This window comes from Procambarus clarkii, chromosome 37, assembly GCF_040958095.1.
Source record: "Procambarus clarkii isolate CNS0578487 chromosome 37, FALCON_Pclarkii_2.0, whole genome shotgun sequence".
In the NCBI taxonomy this organism is placed as follows: Eukaryota; Metazoa; Arthropoda; class Malacostraca; order Decapoda; family Cambaridae; genus Procambarus; species Procambarus clarkii.
Window position 1 is genome coordinate 25,998,755 of NC_091186.1, and position 21,809 is coordinate 26,020,563.

The 21,809-nt window shown below is 46.0% G+C and overlaps 1 protein-coding gene across 6 annotated transcripts in view; it reads right to left on the reverse strand.

Annotated features, from left to right (window-relative positions):
* Nucleotides 1-3,374: 3,374 nt before the first annotated feature.
* Nucleotides 3,375-21,809, reverse strand: part of LOC123766003 (merozoite surface protein CMZ-8-like) — a 29,134-nt gene continuing 10,699 nt past the window's right edge. For 2 of the 6 annotated variants that reach the window (XM_069337314.1, XM_069337315.1), the window contains 5 exons: nucleotides 16,172-16,209; nucleotides 10,991-11,303; nucleotides 10,315-10,394; nucleotides 8,431-8,561; nucleotides 3,375-8,055 (listed from right to left, as the gene is read on the reverse strand). In XM_069337314.1, the coding sequence (XP_069193415.1) occupies nucleotides 7,781-8,055; nucleotides 8,431-8,561; nucleotides 10,315-10,394; nucleotides 10,991-11,303; nucleotides 16,172-16,209 (837 nt within the window). In that variant the 3' untranslated portion in view covers nucleotides 3,375-7,780. Of the gene's footprint in view, nucleotides 8,056-8,430; nucleotides 8,562-10,314; nucleotides 10,395-10,990; nucleotides 11,304-12,358; nucleotides 12,393-16,171; nucleotides 16,210-21,809 lie in introns of all 6 variants that reach the window. The other 4 variants (XM_069337317.1, XM_069337318.1, XR_011230688.1 and 1 more) reach the window with 3 other exon arrangements.

Sequence of the window (21,809 nt, forward strand, 5' to 3'; positions counted from 1 at the left end):
TGCATTTATTTAATAAGTCAATATTGACTTACAGAAAGTGCGAGAACGGGTTGACCTAAATGTGTTAATACAAAAAGAAAACGGGAGAAGCCACTGTTTGCTCGGGCTGACGCAATCAAGAGGACGTGACGACAGGGGCTTGCGTCAGGCAGGTGAGACAGGGGCTTGCGTCATTCAGGTGAGACAGGGGTTTGCGTCAGGCAGGTGAGACAGCAGCTTGCGTCAGGCAGGTGAGACAGCAGCTTGCGTCAGGCAGGTGAGACAGCAGCTTGCGTCAGGCAGGTGAGACAGCAGCTTGCGTCAGGCAGGTGAGACAGCAACTTGCGTCAGGCAGGTGAGGGAGCTCCACCACCCACGGACGCCGGTGTGTCAAGGCTCTGGCGTCTATTTTCACTATCCACCAGGTGGGTTTTCTGGCTTTAGTGTTTATAACAGTCAGGAACATGGATAAATTTATCACAAGAGACTGAAGGAAGGGGGACCTTAAAATATTACTCACGGGCAATCAAGGAGGACGTAGGAGAAGGGGTGTCTTTGCTGGTAGGGGTGCTTTTGTTGGGGAGGGGGTGTTTTTGTTGGGGAGGGGGTGCTTTTGTTGGGGAGGGGGTGCTTTTGTTGGGGAGGGGGTGTTTTTGTTGGGGAGGGGGTGCTTTTGTTGGGGAGGGGGTGCTTTTGTTGGGGAGGGGGTGCTTTTGTTGGGGAAGGGGTGCTTTTGTTGGGGAGGGGTGCTTTTGTTGGGGAAGGGTGCTTTTGTTGGGGAAGGGGTGCTTTTGTTGGGGAAGGGTGCTTTTGTTGGGGAGGGGTGCTTTTGTTGGGGAAGGGTGCTTTTGTTGGGGAGGGGGTGCTTTTGTTGGGGAGGGGGTGCTTTTGTTGGGGAAGGGGTGCTTTTGTTGGGGAGGGGGTGCTTTTGTTGGGGAAGGGTGCTTTTGTTGGGGAGGGGGTGCTTTTGTTGGGGAGGGGGTGCTTTTGTTGGGGAGGGGGGTGCTTTTGTTGGGGAGGGGGTGCTTTTGTTGGGGAGGAGGGGGTGCTTTTGTTGGGGAGGAGGGGGTGCTTTTGTTGGGGAGGGGGTGCTTTTGTTGGGGAGGGGGTGCTTTTGTTGGGGAAGGGGTGCTTTTGTTGGGGAGGAGGGGGTGCTTTTGTTGGGGAGGGGGTGCTTTTGTTGGGGAGGGGGTGCTTTTGTTGGGGAGGGGGTGTTTTTGTTGGGGAGGGGGTGCTTTTGTTGGGGAGGGGGTGCTTTTGTTGGGGAGGGGGTGCTTTTGTTGGGGAGGGGGTGTTTTTGTTGGGGAGGGGGTGCTTTTGTTGGGGAGGGGGTGCTTTTGTTGGGGAGGGGGTGTTTTTGTTGGGGAGGGGTGCTTTTGTTGGGGAAGGGGTGCTTTTGTTGGGGAGGGGGTGCTTTTGTTGGGGAGGGGGTGCTTTTGTTGGGGAGGGGTGTTTTTGTTGGGGAGGGGGTGCTTTTGTTGGGGAGGGGGTGCTTTTGTTGGGGAGGGGGTGTTTTTGTTGGGGAGGGGGTGCTTTTGTTGGGGAGGGGGTGCTTTTGTTGGGGAGGGGGTGTTTTTGTTGGGGAGGGGGTGCTTTTGTTGGGGAGGGGGTGCTTTTGTTGGGGAGGGGGTGTTTTTGTTGGGGAGGGGGTGCTTTTGTTGGTGAGGGGGTGCTTTTGTTGGGGAGGGGGTGCTTTTGTTGGGGAGGGGGTGTTTTTGTTGGGGAGGGGGTGTTTTTGTTGGGGAGGGGGTGCTTTTGTTGGGGAGGGGGTGCTTTTGTTGGGGAGGGGGTGTTTTTGTTGGGGAGGGGGTGCTTTTGTTGGGGAGGGGGTGCTTTTGTTGGGGAGGGGGTGTTTTTGTTGGGGAGGGGGTGCTTTTGTTGGGGAGGGGGTGCTTTTGTTGGGGAGGGGGTGTTTTTGTTGGGGAGGGGGTGCTTTTGTTGGGGAGGGGGTGCTTTTGTTGGGGAGGGGGTGCTTTTGTTGGGGAAGGGGTGCTTTTGTTGGGGAGGGGGTGTTTTTGTTGGGGAGGGGGTGCTTTTGTTGGGGAGGGGGTGCTTTTGTTGGGGAGGGGGTGCTTTTGTTGGGGAAGGGTGCTTTTGTTGGGGAGGGGGTGTTTTTGTTGGGGAGGGGTGCTTTTGTTGGGGAGGGGGTGTTTTTGTTGGGGAGGGGTGCTTTTGTTGGGGAGGGGGTGCTTTTGTTGGGGAGGGGGTGCTTTTGTTGGGGAGGGGGTGCTTTTGTTGGGGAGGGGGGTGCTTTTGTTGGGGAGGGGGGTGTTTTTGTTGGGGAGGGGGTGCTTTTGTTGGGGAGGGGGTGTTTTTGTTGGGGAGGGGGTGTTTTTGTTGGGGAGGGGGTGCTTTTGTTGGGGAGGGGGGTGCTTTTGTTGGGGAGGGGGGTGTTTTTGTTGGGGAGGGGGTGCTTTTGTTGGGGAGGGGGTGTTTTTGTTGGGGAGGGGTGCTTTTGTTGGGGAGGGGTGCTTTTGTTGGGGAGGGGGTGCTTTTGTTGGGGAAGGGTGTTTTTGTTGGGGAAGGGGTGCTTTTGTTGGGGAGGGGGTGCTTTTGTTGGGGAGGGGGTGCTTTTGTTGGGGAGGGGGTGCTTTTGTTGGCGAGGGGGTGCTTTTGTTGGGGAGGGGGTGCTTTTGTTGGGGAAGGGGTGCTTTTGTTGGGGAAGGGGTGTTTTTGTTGGGGAGGGGGTGCTTTTGTTGGGGAGGGGGTGTTTTTGTTGGGGAGGGGGTGCTTTTGTTGGGGAAGGGGTGCTTTTGTTGGGGAGGGGGTGCTTTTGTTGGGGAGGGGGTGTTTTTGTTGGGGAGGGGGTGCTTTTGTTGGGGAAGGGGGTGCTTTTGTTGGGGAGGGGGTGCTTTTGTTGGGGAGGAGGGGGTGCTTTTGTTGGGGAAGGGGTGCTTTTGTTGGGGAAGGGGGTGCTTTTGTTGGGGAGGGGGTGCTTTTGTTGGGGAGGAGGGGGTGCTTTTGTTGGGGAAGGGGTGCTTTTGTTGGGGAAGGGGGTGCTTTTGTTGGGGAGGGGGTGCTTTTGTTGGGGAGGAGGGGGTGCTTTTGTTGGGGAGGGGGTGCTTTTGTTGGGGAGGGGGTGTTTTTGTTGGGGAGGGGGTGTTTTTGTTGGGGAGGAGGGTGCTTTTGTTGGGGAGGGGGTGTTTTTGTTGGGGAGGGGGTGTTTTTGTTGGGGAGGGGGTGCTTTTGTTGGGGAGGGGGGTGCTTTTGTTGGGGAGGGGGTGCTTTTATTGGGGTGGGAAGGTGTATGGCGTGTGGGGGGGGGGGTCTTACCTACTAATACTTACCTGTTAGTGCTTACTTTCTTGAAATATAAATAGACATTTAGATTGTCTAAAATGTTTGTTATCAATGAATCTGAATAAACCAAAATTCTAGGATTTAAAAGAAAGACACAGTTTGTATATTTTATTAAGTTTCAAAATACTTACATCTCTTTATAAATAGGAAGAAAAGATGTGATCAGGATCTTTTTGAAGCCTTTATAGAAAACTGGATTTTATACACACACTGTACACGACCTGATCACACACTTCCCCTCACAGTTATACACTACGAGAACTGTATATAAAACCACAGGTGTTCGTAAGCACTAGCCAAAGTAACGAGGAAAAACGTTAGCACCAACTGTATAAGGCTTTCTCCAAAGAAGCATTTTCTCTACAGGTTGCTTGTGCTCCACTACCTGACGACGTCTCGGGTCACCTACGACGCCTCGGGCTAAGGTCGACGTCTTGGGCCAAGGACGACGTCTCGGGTCACCTACGACGCCTCGGGCTAAGGTCGACGTCTTGGGCCAAGGACGACGTCTCGGGTCAAGGTCGACGCCTCGGGCCAAGGTCGACGCCTCGGGCCAAGGTCGACGTCTCGGGCCAAGGACGACGTCTCGGGCCAAGGACGACGCCTCGGGTCAAGGTCGACGCCTCGGGCGACGCCTCGGGCCAAGGTCAACGCCTCGGGTCAAGGTCGACGTCTCGGGCCAAGGACGGCGTAGTGGCCAAGACGGTCACCACCTGGCCACACGTCGCGGTCAAGACGGTCACCACCTGGCCACACGTCGTGGTCAAGACGGTCACCACCTGGCCACACGTCGCGGTCAAGACGGTCACCACCTGGCCACACGTCGCGGTCAAGACGGTCACCACCTGGCCACACGTCGCGGTCAAGACGGTCACCACCTGGCCACACGTCGCGGTCAAGACGGTCACCACCTGGCCACACGTCGTGGGTCAAGACGGTCACCACCTGGCCACACTCTACACTTGCATATAATCTATCATAATTATTTACCTCAGATTTAGAGAAGCGTCTCAGATGCCAGACCACGAAGGGGGGAAATAATTCACACACGCATTTACGAAACCAGTCCATCCTTCCTCGACCCTTAGCGGCTTATAAATTATTAACTAAACAGTTTGAGAGCTTTGAAACATCACAAATCTAAGGGTATTATTGATATACAAAAAAAACAACAACTTCGTAGTGCTTCAGATCTCTTAAATATAAACATCATGATTGAGGAAAGAGACGGGCTCACCATAGCCCGTGCTACTTGGAACTTTTTGTTCCAAATAGCAAATCTTAAACAACAACAACATTGAGGAAAGATACAGAGGTTTCGCAAGTAGTTGCTCAAGTGCTAGATAATTCCTGGCCCTGGTTCATGATCGCTAGGTAACTAGTGATTGACAAATCAGTAGTATCCTGTAGCTAATTTTTTATTTTTTCAATTAATTCGCAATTACCAGCATTTGAGAACTCAATGTCTTGCAAAGGGTTACTTCCAAGCGCGCGGACCAATTTTGATAGATTTACCTGATTTTACCTGAGGGCCACTTAAAGCACTCTAGTGTCCTCGACGAGGCTTTGGCAAGCACAGACAAGCAACCAATTGCAAGAACCACTTCCTTAAATGACCCGCAGCATCCAGGTTAACAACCCAACCATCCCACGAGAAGAAAAGAACAATGCCGACGTTTCGATCCATCCTGGATCGAGCGACCGAAACGTCGCCATTTTCATCCCACAGTATCTAAAAAATAACGTAGAACCAACGTTACTCTTGTACCCCTCACTGGAGTCTATCTGAATCGGGTTATTTATGATCAACCACGTTATTGTGACTTGTTCTCTGCATAGCATCCATGCAGGTTGTGCAGACAACTAATGAGCAATACATTAAAGTGTTTTGATTTTTTTGGATATATATATATTGTCTCGGTAGACTTTATACACCTTAATAATACTTCCTCTTCTCCCTGCCTTGTAAGACAACCCAGAGGAGCATTGGTAACACTGGGTTTAATCTCTTTTATCCGGCCTGGCAACACTGATGCAATTGCAAGCAGCGACATCTGTCTTCCCAGACCTCGGAGCATTGATGCAAAATGTCGCAGCAAGCGACATCTGTTCTTGGGAAGCATAATATATTACTCTCAAATTCTCTTCATGATTCAGAAAAAAATATTTACCGATATTATCCTTGAGAAAATGGGCATCTGCCTGTCATTAATAATTCACAGCCTTGACACAATGATTGACAGAATACATCAGAGCTGTCTTACTCAGCTCTAATGCCAATATTTTCTGGTATTAATGTATTGTATTCCTGTATTAATTAAGTTGTTCTCATTTGAGACTGTTTCGTATAAGTCTTTTCTGTCAAAAAGTTCAGTTTATTTAAGTGATAAGTGGTCAAATAAAAAAAATAATGTATTTCTGGTGTTGCACATATATATATATATATATATATATATATTTTTTTTTTACTGTGTGTGTGTGTGTGTGTGTGTGTGTGTGTGTGTGTGTGTGTGTGTGTGTGTGTGTGTGTGTGTGTGTGTGTGTGTGTGTGTGTGTGTGTGTGATAAGAGTTTCGGACATTTTTGACATCATTTGTAGTCAAAATATTTATATTGAGAAATGTCATTAGCTTGGTTAAGAATGTTTACAAGCAGGGTGAATAAGACCACAGGCATGCCAGACGCCTTACACAACAGCCGAGTGGAAGTGCTAACAATATGCTAACATGGCTATCTTCACAACCTCAAACAACAAACAAGAGAGCATTGTTACAATGCACACACACACACACTCGTCCCCTGACCTAATCTCCTAAGACTGACCTGTGTCATTATAGATCACTAATATGGGAACTATACCATGTTGAGAGCTGTCTTGCCCCCCTCTTCCCCGATGTACAGGTGTGTCAGAGACCGGGCCGAGGGGACATTGATCCCCCCTGAACTAGCACGAGGTAAATTTGGCAATGTCACTACTGACCTTACCACAGAAGGAAGTGTAGTTTGTGTATACTGGAGAGAGACACATTGTATCATCATTCGTAACACATTGCCCGAGGTCAATCTTAATATGTATTGACATAAGATGCTGCAAACACGAAATTCCTTAATATGTATCCAGTGGCCTCGCTATCTAAGAGTGACGTTGGTTCGACGTTGAATTGACGTTGGTACGACGTTGAATCGACGTTGCTCTTGGATATTGGTCCACTGGGTAAAGGTCGAGCTGTTATGTGACCAGTTCGATACCTTTTTCATCAACTCATTCATGGTATAATTCCCATATATTATTTAAGACAATTTGACATTATTCTCTGCTATTGCAACTCAACTATTTCGTAGTTTCGGGAAAGTCAAGGGAAAAGGAGATGTGAATAAGTTGCTTCAGTCTAAGAGATAAATTGAAGCATAGAGGAGGACAATGTAATAGGAAAGTGATAAGCTTTTCTGATAGATCAACAGTTGTCTCACAGAGTGAGGCCTGCTAACATTAGCAAGTAGAGCTAGGCAGCAGTTGTCTCAACGAGTCAGATCTGCTAATACTAGCAGGTACAGCTACACAGCAGTTGTCTCACCAAGTCAGACCTGCTAATACTAGCAGGTACAGCTACACAGCAGTTGTTTCACCAAGTCAGACCTGCTAATACGAGCAGGAAGGGCTACACAATGGAAGAGGCGAGTCACCAGCAATTATGATGAAGGATATGTATTGTGAGGGAAATATAATGGGTCTGTCTTTCGTAGAAGACTCTCAAGGGGAAGGTTATGTCCGTGGAGTCCCTCTACAAAAAAAATATTCCTATTCCAGGAAATACACAACGTAAACACGTTATTTTCACCTTGTTTACAACGAGGTAATACCGTTTAAAACGCAGTTGTTTCATTGTATGATTGCTGGAATAATGTAATAATTCTAGTTATACATTATGGTGCATTTTCACATTTTTTGTTGTATAAAGCCTAACACCAGGTGGCACTGTTAAGACAAGCTTGGTCAGATTCTTACCCCATGTTTAGTCCCCCACTGTCCGGTCCCCGGCCTGTCCGGTCTCCGGCCTCACAGGGGAAATCCAGCTAAACAACGTCGAGTTAACGTTGAATTGATTCTACGTTGATACAAAGTTGATTCTGTGTCTAAAGTTGCTAATTTAAGAACTAGCCGAGAAGGAGTCACTTTACGCCAGGATTGACCTTATTATTGGCAAGGAAGGCCTCATTGTTGGGTGGTAAGGCGGGGCGAACAGCCTCGAGTTCCACGATCGATGAGATAAGGACACTCACACTATCACCACAAATCAGATGCAAGTCTGACTATTATATTTAAGCAAAATTTCTTCGCTCCTACAGTCACCGAAAGTGGGATGGGGCGGGGCACTGAGATAAGGTGCTCCTATCTGGCTGGAGGCCATGGCCAGCGTCGGCCAGGGCGCGGGAGGCCAGCTACTTCTATCTGGCTAGAGGCCATGGCCAGCGTCGGCCAGGGCGCGGGAGGCCAGCTACTTCTATCTGGGTGGAGGCTGCAGGCCATGGCCCGTGTCGGCCAAAGCGCGGGCGGCCAGCTGCTCGATCTCCTGCAGCAACTGCTCCGTCTCCATGTCTGTGTGGTGCCATGTCTCATCCTCAAGGCCGCCCCTCAGGCTGAGTGTCGAGGCGCGGAAGTCCCACTCGAGGCTGTTGGGAGTGGAGGAGGAGGAGCGCTGCACCCAGCTACTGGACTCTGCTGTCTGCGAGGCCTCCTCCTCTCCTCCGAGGGAGTCGCGGCTGTTCCTTGCCAGACCTGTCACAAACGTACATGTCAGCTTTCAGGACGTAAATAAAGACGATTCACGGTGTTAGATCATGTTGAAGGAGGATCAGGGACCCCCCCTGATGCTCTCTTCAGTGTGTATATGATCCAAGCATTGCTTTAATGTGTATATATGTTCATTAAGTAATTAACAAAAAATATGCTAGTGTGTCCTTCCAAACTTGGATTTGTTTATGTTTTGCTTACAAAGAAAATGTTTGCAAATCGTATACTATAATATTTTTTTAGCAAAAATACAAAAATGTTTTATTTCACAATAGTATATGTAAATATTCGTACATAACTACTTCCCAAATACACTTTGATCTCTGCTATGCTCAGCCAGGTGGCTCATCTCTTACTCACCCGCTTCTGGCTCCCACTCTAGGTCTATGGAGGTGGTTGGGGGAGAGTCTGGCTCAGTTAGGGACGGGAGTGAGCCAGGAACTCTGTTTATACCCCACCATCTCGGCTCTCCTCCATTCATCGGCGCCACTCTGTAAACACAAATCAGCTGTTACCTTGTCAACACAGATCAGCTGGTACCCTGCATATGCTAATCAGCTGTTGCTGTGTCAATATAGATCAGCTGGTACCCTATATACGTCAATCAGCTGTTGCCCTGTCAACACAGATCAGCTGGTAGAATGTAAACACAGATCAGCTGATAAAGTGTAAACGCAGTTCAGCTGGTAGAATGTAAACACAGATCAGCTGGTAGAGTGTAAACACAGATCAACTGGTAGTGTAAACACAGATCAGCTGGTAGAGTGTAAACACAGATCAGCTGTTACTCACATCGATATCTTGCGTGTATGTATCACGTTACAATCAACACAGACCAACTGTTATCGTTATACAAATATAATAATATCCTCTAAACATGTATCAGATGTCACATTATAAGCACAAATAAACATATATTGTAATTTCAAATTAATTGTTATGTTCAAACCAGATTAATTATTACCATATCTTATTATCAATAAAGATCAGCTGTTAGGCTTTCTATACAGATTAGATTTTGCTCTGTCAATTATATTTTTCATTGCCCAAGTAGTAGAATATATTTGTAATATAAAATTAAATTATTTTGAGCGGGGTTTTATGAGAAACATAAAATACACTTACGAGATACACACTTCAACTAAGACCAATTAGTGATAACAGCAGTAGAATACCAAGAGAATGGGAATCTGCATATGAATTCCGATAAATAGCAAGAACTGATATATCTATGGTTTACGTAATTTAATTGGAAGACAAACTCTGTTTTTTACAGAGTAATAACATTTTTTTTGTTTAAATCATCTACTAGTAGTGTTGATAACTATTGCAAGAAATGTTATAACTTCACAAATACAAGTGCTATCATTTTGCTCGACAAGAAAGTGGGGGTAGAAGTAGCCTAAGCTACTCTATCCCTTTGAGATGTATTTATATTTTTTTCTTGTCCCAATGAACTTACTTGAACTTGAACTTGACACTGAAACCAAAAGGTGACTACCACATTATATAATTAATTGTTCTATATCAAACTGTGGTTATAGGATAGACAAATATCTAGCCTATTAAATGATCTTGTGCATATGTAATTTAATGGTGAAAAGAGAGAGAGAGAGAGAGAGAGAGAGAGAGAGAGAGAGAGAGAGAGAGAGAGAGAGAGAGAGAGAGAGAGAGAGAGAGAGAGAGAGAGAGAGGTGGGAGGGAAAGGAGGGAGGGGTGTGGACATGGGGTGGGGGTGAAGGAAGGGGAGTGGGAAGGGTGTCATTAAGGAGAAAGGTGTGAAAGAGATAAGACTCCAAGACTAAAGCTCTTAAGAAGTCTTATCTGCCCATGTGAGGCTCCTCCCAGTTATGTCCAATCACTCCCACTCATGAACTTGTGCAGACCAACCATTTGAACCAAAAACAAGGTACTTGATACTACTACTACTGGCCTCTGCTTCCACCACGGCAGGTACATCCCTTCTGTACAGTGCCGGGCTAGGTACCTCTCCAGTGGATAGTGTACAAACGATATAAATAGGAGAATAGGTGTGGGAAACGTGTGTGAGTGAGAGAGAGAGAGAGAGAGAGAGAGAGAGAGAGAGAGAGAGAGAGAGAGAGAGAGAGAGAGAGAGAGAGAGAGAGAGAGAGAGAGAGAGAGAGAGAGAGAGAGAGAGAGAGAGAGAGAGAGAGAGGCATGAGTAGTGGGGAACATGGGTTGGCGATGATAGACTCTTGCAAGTGGTGGGTGAAGAACGTATACCTGGAGGAGGGGCGGACGGTGGGAGGGTCGCTGGCGTCCTGCGGCTCCAGGTGCGGCGTCAGCTCCACCTCGTCCTCCGCCTGGCGACCAAGAGGCAAATCTCAGAGGTTATTATAAGAGGGACTGTTCTTGTGCGACGGAGGAAGATAGTGAATGCTATATCCCCAAGGTTCTCCGGGATCTCATACGACACGAGTCAGTCTTTGGCCCAAGTCGACCCCCCCCCCTCTTTTGCTTTGAGAAAATATACCCATTTTATATATACTTAATTGCATGTTTAATTTAATGAAAAACCTTGTTTAAAGGGTATTTTTGGATAGTATATTTTTAATTCATTAATATGATTACTAACTTAACATTAAGCTATTGTTGCTAAAATAGAGACTACTTAACCTGATTTACATATGCAAATGCTTATGTTAAATATATATATTGATGTCATGAAATAAATCAAAATCAATTAGAAAGCAAAATGTTCTGAAATTCGCATGAATTTGGATAATTTTAGAGCGACTGACAAATATTTCCACGGGGACACACAGACTAGTGGTATGGACGAGGTACAAACAACAGAAATACGATGCCTTAGCTAATGTGGACAATAATCACGAACTCTTAAGCGATAGGTACCGAGAGTTGATCATGCCTCTGCCATGCAAGCATGGGGGAGTAGTACCTTGGAGGTGAGGTTGTAGTACTGGGTTTGGCAGGGGAACAGCCCTACCAGAGGTGAGGGAGGCGGTGAAGCTGGCAGGGGCGTGCTAGATGCTGAATCTGTAGGCAGGGGCGTGCTAGGCGGTGACCCTGTTAACAGGGGCGGGCTAGGTGGGAGGAGAGGTAGGCTGTAGGTTCTCCCAGGTGAGAGAGACACTGCTGGAGTAAGGGAGAGCGGCAGGTCGTCCTCTTGGCTTGCTGCCTCCTGTAGCGACGCTGCTCTGAGACCTCCGTCAGGCAGAGTGTTCTCGTTCATGCACAGAGAGTCATCAGAGCTGACCAGGCAAAATTATAATGCTACATAAAACTCATATTGAAATAAATACCAGAATTTCTCTGTGGGATGATATATATATATATATATATATATATATATATATATATATATATATATATATATATATATATATATATATATATATATATATATATATATATATATATATATATATATATACTAATTCTCTGTTGCCTTTGGCTGACATTCTGGAAAAAATTAGTTACTCCGAGAAATAATATATATATAGGGACTCCAAACATTATTTTTAGTGTTTGCCATACAGAGAATGTATGTGAAAAATACAAAAAATTCATGTTACATTTGTTAAAATTTAAAACCTTAAAATATTTCATTAGTATCCAAATTTCACGTTGAACAAATTACGAAGCAAACTCCTTCTTTGATACTGAAAAAACCCACTATTTCCAGAGGCAAACAGACCTTCTCATTTGTTCAAACTCCAGCCAATTTGCATGCTAGGTGCTGCTTAAGCTTGCATGCCCAATTACACACACACACATGCAACATCACCCAATTGACGAAATAATATTTAGGGTATTTATCAACACAATGTCATTCAAGAGTATTTAAATTAACCAACCAAGACATTCTTACCAACTATAATATACCAGAGTTTATATATATATATATATATATATATATATATATATATATATATATATATATATATATATATATATATATATATATATATATATATATATATATATATATATATATATATATATATATATATATATATGAGGAGGGATACGAGGAGCGTATTGCGTGTTCCGGATAACACGAGACATTAAGGGGAGAGGAGCAATTAGAGACTACACGACTAACATGCATGAGGCTGTGGTGCGCTGCTGCTCTGACAGCCCCTGGTTGGTGGGGGAGAAGCTGGTCCTGGTCTAATACCAGAGCTGGGGGAGCAGCCAGGTGGTGCAGAAGGGCAGGCAGGGGGTGCTAGAGGACAGGCAGAACACAGAACACGGTGCAAGAGTGTATAGAGATGAAAGTTTGTAGTGGTGGAAGGAATATTACCTTGGGACGGAGCCGAGATATGAGGGCGCCGAGCCTGCAGGTGGGTAGAGGCCGCAGGTGGGAGCAGGGGTGTAGGGGAGGTGTGGTTAGTTACATACAAGTTGCATCGTTCACAAGACGGTTCGTACAACGGACATTAAAATCTACCTTACAAAACCCCCAACCTTACCTAACCCAACCGAGCCTAACTCATACCTTAATGCTAATAGATCTTAATCTAACTATATATATACGGGTTACAAAACATAAAATGAGCTTTTCTCGAACCGTCTTGCATACGATTGGAGTAGTGGTGGTTAGAGTGAGTGGAGGGTAGTTACCTTAGCGAGTACTGGCTAGTGAGGTACTGATTGGCTCGTTTAATGATGGGTTCTGGTTAGCTAGTTAATAGGGGAAGGGGGACTGGGGCTTTCCAACTAGTTAAGCGAGGCTGTTAATTGTACAAAGAACCCCAGGGTTAGTCCAGGGTAATGGGGCAGTTAATGAGTGCTCGTTTACTCCCGCTGGCTATTTGGTCATTAAGGACAAGGTTGGCTTACCCTTGGCCAGGGTGATTATGAAAGAGTTTTATAATAATTCCAGTTGTCTGGGACAGGAAGCCTGTATATAGGTATATCGACCCCCTCCCCCGACACCCGCCACCCCCTAGGCTAACTACTGACCTATCTCAGGATATAACCCACAGCTGTTGTCTACCTCCGGGCTTCCTAGTTACTGCAAGGTGATCAGAGGCGTCAGGCGAAAGGAAATGTGCCAAATCGTTTCTGTCCCCCTCTCTCCTCCCTGAGGATTGGACCCGGGTCACTCGGTTGTGAGCCGAAGACGTAGACTACTGTGCTACAGACCCATCTGGACATTCGCCTAAATTGGTAAATAACATCGCGTACATTTGACATCTGGCTACTGGGTGATAGAGGAGTAGGAGTCTAAATAGGTGGTTCCCCGGACTCTTTATAGTCATTGCCCCTTTGTCCTATAGCGTCTTTGTTTATGGCCGCAATACTCAGTAAAGGACCCTTCTGGTATCCCCTGGTATCCCCTGGTATCCCCTGGAATCCTCTGGTATTCCCTGGTATTCCCTGGTATCCTCTGGTATCCCCTGGTATCCTTTGGTATCCCCTGGTATCCTCTAGTATCCTCTGGTATCCTCTGGTATCCCCTGGTATCCTCTGGTATTCCCTGGTATCCCCTGGAATCCCCTGGAATCCTCTGGTATCCTCTGGTATCCCCTGGTATCCTCTGGTATTCCCTGGTATCCCCTGGAATCCCCTGGAATCCTCTGGTATCCTCTAGTATCCCCTGGTATCCTCTGGTATTCCCTGGTATCCCCTGGAATCCCCTGGTATCCTTTGGTATCAAAACCTGCAGACAGCCTCAACTTGAGGGCCTCCTACATATCGCAAAAAGGAACCCCTCCAGCGGGGGGTCATAGCCCTTAACTTGGGACCATGAGCGAGGTATGTCCCGCTTTAACGTCACAGATATAACAAAATAACCAGACCTGCAGCAAGTCCCTGAGCAGCAGCACATTTGGTGTTGCGTCTAGGGCCTATCAACCTCCCGGAGGGTTATTAAGACCACCACAATCAGCTACACACGACACATGAGGTGTATCTTTGTGTGTATATCTCGCGTCATACGCCCATGTTGACGGCTGCGTCAGACATTCTGTGCCGTGTGTGTGGGGGGGCTTTTGATGGCTAAGAAACCAAGTACATCATCACTAAAGATCAGCAGAATAATATCTGCAGTGTCAAAAAGGCTTAGAGTGTGGTTTTGAGGCTGATTAAAGGCCCCGGGCTTAAGCATAAGGTGTAAAAATGGTGATCTCTCGCTAGATTAAAGAATGGCAGGTGATGCATGAGTATACACGGCAGACTCGTGTAAAACAACAACACCGTTTAACTGCATGAAGGCGAGGAAGCTATGATAAATTGTGTAACATACGATAATCTATGTTAACTTTAATTAAAATAAAGTAATCTCTGCGGTTCACAGTTGATGGGACATTAACCGCAGGGTTTATTTGTCAAACAAAACTTTTAAAGTGACGTAAGTTGTTCATAGAAAATGGAGAATTTTCATGGGAAAGTGTTGGGTAGTCTATTAAAAACCAGGTGGGGGCTGAGTCTTTGGGGATGGGGGTTGTGGTGCTAGGGGCAGGGGGCTGAGGAGATAGGGGGCTGGGGGCTGAGGAGATAGGGGGCTGGGGGCTGAGGAGATAGGGGGCTGGGGGCTGAGGCAATGGGGGTCAAAAGGTTGAGACGTGAGGGGCTGGGAATCTGTGGCGAGGGGGCCGAGTTTGCGATTAGGCTATGTTGATTAGGCTACCAAGGGATATATTCCAGCGTCGGGGACAGGAAGCCTGAACTTAGATACTTAAGAGTATCAAAGTCTCCCCTAAACCAACTACTGACCCTACCCAGAATGCTACCCACAACAGTTGCCTAACACCCGGGTACCAATTTAATTGATACCTGGTTGATACCTGGTTGATGGGGTTCTGGGAGGTCTTCTACTCCCCAAGCCCGGCCCGAGGCCAGGCTTGACTTGTGAGAGTTTGGTCCACTAGGCTGTTGCTTGGAGCGGCCCGCAGGCCCACATACCCACCACAGCCCGGTTGGTCCGGCACTCCTTGGAGGAATAAGTCTAGTTTCCTCTTGAAGATGTCCACGGTTGTTCCGGCAATATTTCTTATGCTTGCTGGGAGGACGTTGAACAACCGCGGACTGAACAATTGCTATATGAACACAGACATGAGTTAAAAGGAAGCGTGCTCAACCTTTTCCTGTTCATCCCGGGTATTGAACCCGGGAGCCTCAGTTGTGAGCCGAGTACGTAGACCACTGTGGAAGTCAGCAAACTATTGTAGTGGCCATAATAACCCTCCAGAGGCTGATAGGCCTTAAACCCATCACCAAACCCAACACAACACAACAGATGAACACCCAACACAACAAACAGAAGAAGGAACCTCAACAGGAAGTAATCATCTCTGCGAACTCGATACAAAACTTCAACAGGAAACATGAAAAGAAACAACAGGAGTAAAATTCCGTGCACTAACTGCCCCACTTGATGGCAACACTTACACTAAACACGTGTCATTGTTTACGTTATTTTCCCTCACTTGCTGGAAACTTGTTTACTAAACAAGCGTTTCATGCACAACTGTTTGGCCCAACTGTGTCTCCAGCTTCCACCTGACTCCCTGCTCTTATCATCATCTCATTAAAATCATTTTTTTACCCCCCATTTCATCCGTATCAACTATGCTAAACACATGAGACATGACCCTGATATACATGATTATTACATAGTTCATTTGTGTATATCCCACGACCAAGATTCATTCATTACGAATCCATGCTCGTTTTATTATGGAGTTCATACAATTAATAAATTAAACAAAGCCGCCATGGCTGAGAAAAGATGTATAGGTTTCGCAAGTGGATACGTAAATACTTGATAGATAGCTGCGTTTGAGAGCTTCAAGTGTTAACTGGAGGTGATGAAACGACTTGGATGAGTTCAAGGTGAGTTCTGATGAGTTATATGGATACTGTGTGTGTGTGTGTGTGTGTGTGTGTGTGTGTGTGTGTGTGTGTGTGTGTGTGTTTACTAGTTGTGTTTTTGCGGGGGTTGAGCTTTGCTCTTTCGGCCCGCCTCTCAACTGTCAATGTGTGTGTGTGTGTGTGTGTGTGTGTGTGTGTGTGTGTGTGTATGTGTGTGTGTGTGTGTGTGTGTGTGTGTGTGTGTGTGTGTGTGTGTGTGTGTGTGTGTGTGTGTGTGTGTGTGTGTGTCGTGACTCACCTGCTAGTTAGACTGGAGAGTCTGCGAGGCTGCCGTGCCTGAAAGGAAAGAGGGAATACCTTTTATTAGCTTGATATGTGAAGACGGAGACGAATGCTTGGATGTGGCGGTGTTTGGAATGTGTCACACACACACACACACACACACACACACACACACACACACACACACACACACACACACACACACACACACACACACACACACACACACACACACACACACACACTGTCTATATCGCAGGAAATACTTCAGTAGAAGGAAGAAAGTGACTGTGATCAGTGCTTTGGAACCCCCACAGATCACCCTGGAAGACCCAGACAAAAATACGAGGACAAAACTGACATAAATGCCATTCAAAACGTGGCTGATTTAAACCTTAGACTGAGAACAAGCTACTAGTAATGGGAGATTGCAATTATGGGCAAACTAACTGGGACTCAACGGACCCGAGAGCAGGAGAAGAAACTTGAGCATAAAATAGCTAAGTTACAGAAAGAAACTTCCTGACATGTGAGGGAGGAAACATGGATAAATGGGGACCTAGGGACGAAACCTGGAGAAAGGGGAAGTATACTGATCATGGTTGGCAACGTCTGCATGCCGTCGAATGCTGATAATGCTGCTCCTACGTTGATTTAACGTTGATTTTGTTGATAACCACTCAACCGCATTCCTCTCGGCTTTAAGCATGAGTACCCACATCATTAGGTAATTTAAATAAAGCGACAGTCAGTCTAATTAATGTTTAATTACGCGTGTGCCTTTCACATCCCTCTGCTGTTCATTACTGTATACTGTGCATCGAACCGTGAGAAGCTATGACGTAGTTAAGACATAGCTTCGACACGGAGGGGATGACATAGAACTATTAACCCATTGGTCCGCTGATGAGTGAGGACCCTCGAAGGTTGTATAACCTCAACATTTATTCTAACCCTTTCAGTCAAGCTTCCCCCTTATACCCGGAGTCAGTCAAGCTTCTCTCCACCCCTGCCTGTCTCCACCCCTGCCTGTCCCACCCCTTACCTGTCCCACCCCCTGCCTGTCCCACCCCCTACCTGTCCCACCGCGTACCTGTCCCACCCAGGGGTCACGCAGACTCCTGGACAAAGGGCCGTGAACTTTATCGTTAATAGCCGCCAGTTGACGGGATTTCAACATATATTTTTGTGCGTCTCGTTTGATGTCCAAATTGGAGAGCGTGCGTGGCGGGCGGCGAGAGGGAGGAAACAGACTTAAATAACTCGGTAATCAATATTACTGAAAAGAAAGCATGTAACCTGTTTCTCGAGCGTATCTAAATTATGGTCGCTTGTGGTATATTGTTGTACATGGAGGGTTCACAGTGAAAGAAAATGGGATTTGAAAGTAAACTTTAGATTGTGTGCATGTACATGGAGACTAGGATCATGTAGACTTGGTTTACTTTGGACTATGTTCAGGACTACAGTATACTTGCTGGTTGGTCAGTTCAGGGATGTGGTGGAGGCTGAATACATACACAGTTTCAAATGTAGATATGATAGTAGGCTCAGGAATCTGTACACCAGTTGATTGACAGTTGAGAGGCGAGACCAAAGAGCCAAAGCTCAACCCCCGTAAGCACAACTAGGCCAGTACACACCTTTGGGATGAAATTTGACTCAAGAATAACCACGAAGAGCCAAATGCTGAAACCAGCAACCAAGGAAACCCCCTCCAAAAAACTTTCGTCTATAAGGCCCATCTCATCTCATCCCTTCTCAGCAGCGGCGGTTGCAAAACTCTCATATGAAGCCCAAGTTCACTCCCATCTTCTCTATGCTCTGTTCTCCTGGACTCTCTCTCACATAATTTATCCAAATTCTTCACAAAGATGGAGAACCTCACAAGAAGAATCACGGGAGACAAGATGACTGCCTTACTATTTTGTTCTCAAGGTTTCCCTATCCGGTCCATCATTGTGGACAAGTTGGCAGCCTCTACACAAGACGCTCAGCCATCAACAGCCTCATGCTGGTTGTGCCATTCTCAAGAACATGACTTCCTCAGCGATCATTCATCCTCCTTGACCGATTCGCGTTTGGGACAACTTCTCTCAACACGTAGATACGCGTTAATGTTAATGTAGCCACCATCTGAAGGCTCCAGCCTCGTCCTGTCACCAATGAGAGAGAGAGAGAGAGAGAGAGAGAGAGAGAGAGAGAGAGAGAGAGAGAGAGAGAGAGAGAGAGAGAGAGAGAGAGAGAGAGAGAGAGAGAGAGAGAGAGAGAGAGAGAGAGAGAGAGAGAGAGAGAGACAGAGAGAGAGACAGAGAGAGAGACAGAGAGAGAGACAGAGAGAGAGACAGAGAGAGAGACAGAGAGAGAGACAGAGAGAGAGACAGAGAGAGAGACAGAGAGAGAGACACAGAGAGAGACACAGAGAGAGACAGAGAGAGAGACAGAGAGAGAGACAGAGAGAGAGACAGAGAGAGAGACAGAGAGAGAGACAGAGAGAGAGACAGAGAGAGAGACAGAGAGAGAGAGACAGAGAGAGAGACAGAGAGAGAGAGACAGAGAGAGAGACAGAGAGAGAGAGAGACAGAGAGAAAGAGAGAGAGGTAAGGCTTACCATAAGCTATAGGAACTGAAAGCCCCTAAGCCTTCACCCGTGGCGTCGGAACCCCCTACTCACCTGCTGGCTTAAAAAAAGGTAAGAAGATAGGAATAAACAATATATATAACTTGAAGGAGGAGCCATAAGTGCCACCAGCACCAGACACAAATGTGCTCCTCGGAGCTCCTTCGTTACTCCAGCGTCTCCCACTCAAGGGTCAGGTTAAGGTCCTCCTTGAAGAGCGTCGAAGCCCCCGTCTTGTCCCTGTATTCCTTCTATTTTTGTACGTTTCTCCCCATTTTATTAATTTTTTTCATTCTTATTATTATTCTTTAGCTGAATTTGTATCTATTTTTTTTTATTTTGGGTTTTAACTATTTTGTGTGTTTAATTATTTTGTATTTTTAGTTTGAATTGTTCTGTATTTTAATTTATCTTGTTATTTTTTTTAGGTTGTTTAAGGTGTTTTATTGTTTGCATGTAAATATATGCGACAGGTGTTGGGTTTAGTGGGAGGTGTTTGGTAAGTGTTCCCTGGCGCTCACCTGTGTGGGGGGGGCGGCCAGGTGAGGCGCTCATCTGTGTGGGGGGCGGCCAGGTGAGGCGCTCACCTGTGTGGGGGCGGCCAGGTGAGGCGCTCACCTGTGTGGGGGCGGCCAGGTGAGGCGCTCACCTGTGTGGGGGGCGGCCAGGTGAGGCGCTCACCTGTGTGGGGGGGGCCCAGGTGAGGCGCTCATCTGTGTGGGGGGCGGCCAGGTGAGGCACTTACGAGGTCGTAATCTCTACAATAATACAAACAGTTATGACTTGCTCCAAACCCACACACACACACACACACACACACACACACACACACACACACACACACACACACACACACACACACACACACACACACACACACACACACCCACACACCCACCCCCACACACACACACACACACACACACACAACACGACTCGTACTGAGCTAAGGGAACTGAACTATGAAGACTGAACGAACTGGACTTCACTAAAATTAAGGAAAGAAGGATTAGGGCAGACATGATACCGACGTACAAGATACTGAGCGGGAGCATTGGGAAAGAAGATATAGAAGCAATGTTCAAATTAAAGACCAGTCACACGAGAGGACGTAATTGGAAACTGGAAACACAAATGGCTCACAGTGATATCAGAAAGATCTTTTTCAGTCTGAGTCGTAAATATGTACAACGGACCGGATGAGAAAGTTGTTGTAACCAGTTCGAAACAGTTTTAAATGTAAATATGATAAAAGCGCCAGAAATGAGTCATTACACTAATCTAAAAATGTTCAGAAGGCGGAGCTAGGAGGACCAGAGGACACGGGTGGAAGCCGGAGACACAGATGAGGCAGGACCAGAGGACACGGGTGGAAGCTGGAGACACAGATGAGGCAGGACCAGAGGACACGGGTGGAAGCTGGAGACACAGATGAGGCAGGACCAGAGGACACGGGTGGAAGCCGGAGACACAGATATACATTTATTATACAAGCTAGGCATCCTCATGTGGTATGAACAAGAGTTAGCCAAGCTTCCTCTTGCGTGTATTAACCCATTGATCAAACTGGTCATTTTCTGCAGTTGGGGTTCGAACCGGGGCCCTGAAAATGCCGTGGACGCGTGCCCCAGGATGGAGGCTTCCGCTCCGCTAAACACCTTTCGTAATCACGTTCTGGAAGATTATCAAAGCCTCGCCGAGCACAACCCTCATGGCTTCTCTCAGAGTTTAATATAAAGTTTTAAAATTTTGATTTTTATCATTTTTAAGGGAATAATTCTGGCAAGAAATTCTAAGGTTCTTTTACCATGCTATAAGAGTATAAGAGGTTTGTGCATACAATTAACTGTACTTGTAAGTGGGGGTTGAGCTTCAGCTCTCTTGGCCCGCCTCACAGCCTCCAGAACCCATTAAACCGCGAGGAAATTTTACTATTTATGAAATCAATGATAACTTGTGTTGTAAATATCAGAGTACACTAATATTTATTCGAGTGATAAACTCTGCGGATTTTAGACCGAACATTTCACTATCAACCGACTTCGTGAAAGGTTTTCTGAGCGTGTGAAGGTTCTGGCCCACGGCTACAACTACTTAAACATACCTTACTACCGTGATTATAACTTACAACTTAATAAAGTTTATTCCTAGTGAAATGTAATAGTAAAACTATTTAATTAAGCAGCATCTATGGGTCAGATTTCAGACTAGACTTTTACCGAGTCGTAAATAGAAAAATTGAAAAAAAATGTAAAAAATAATTTTTGTTTACAATTGTAAATAATTGTAAATAGGCTGCTTACACAACCTCCAGTTTGTGACCCAATTATCTATGTTTTTTTTTGTAAAATCCAACCATTTAAAAAATGGTTGGATTGGTAATTGAACACAAAATCCAAGATGTCCAGTTCAGTATATTTAGTTTTGAAATTATATATATATATATATATATATATATATATATATATATATATATATATATATATATATATATATATATATATAATATATATAATATAATATAATATAATCACACGCTGAACGTACAAATTCACCCCCCCCCCTCAAAAAATGACGTTAGAAAAATATAAGATTCGCCAATCGCCGACTGGGTCATTACTTCCACCATTTCAGAATCGAAGATTTTATTTTCCAAATTTTGATTGAACTTTACCTCCCCGAGTGGCCTGGGTACCCGCGGGCACACGGGTCTTTACTACCCTTTATTACTTCAATAAAAAGATCTCGGCCAATAAGCTTTGGATGATCTCGTTAGCAACAAATTTTTTTCGTCTTTATTGGCGACCGTTTAATTCCGCGAGCAGTTCCCGCCCCGCTGGGTTGGACTCAAGAAAATGCTAAATTGAGTTTTCTTGTGAAAGGGGGTCAGGATAAGGATTTTGGTATGAACGGTGAGGGGGGGGGGGAAGGAATGGTGCCCAATTTACAATCCTGTTTCTGAACAAATGTTTGCCTATTTACTAAACTTAAGAACATACGGAGAAAAGAAACTTCACGAGGCTTATTGCCCCAT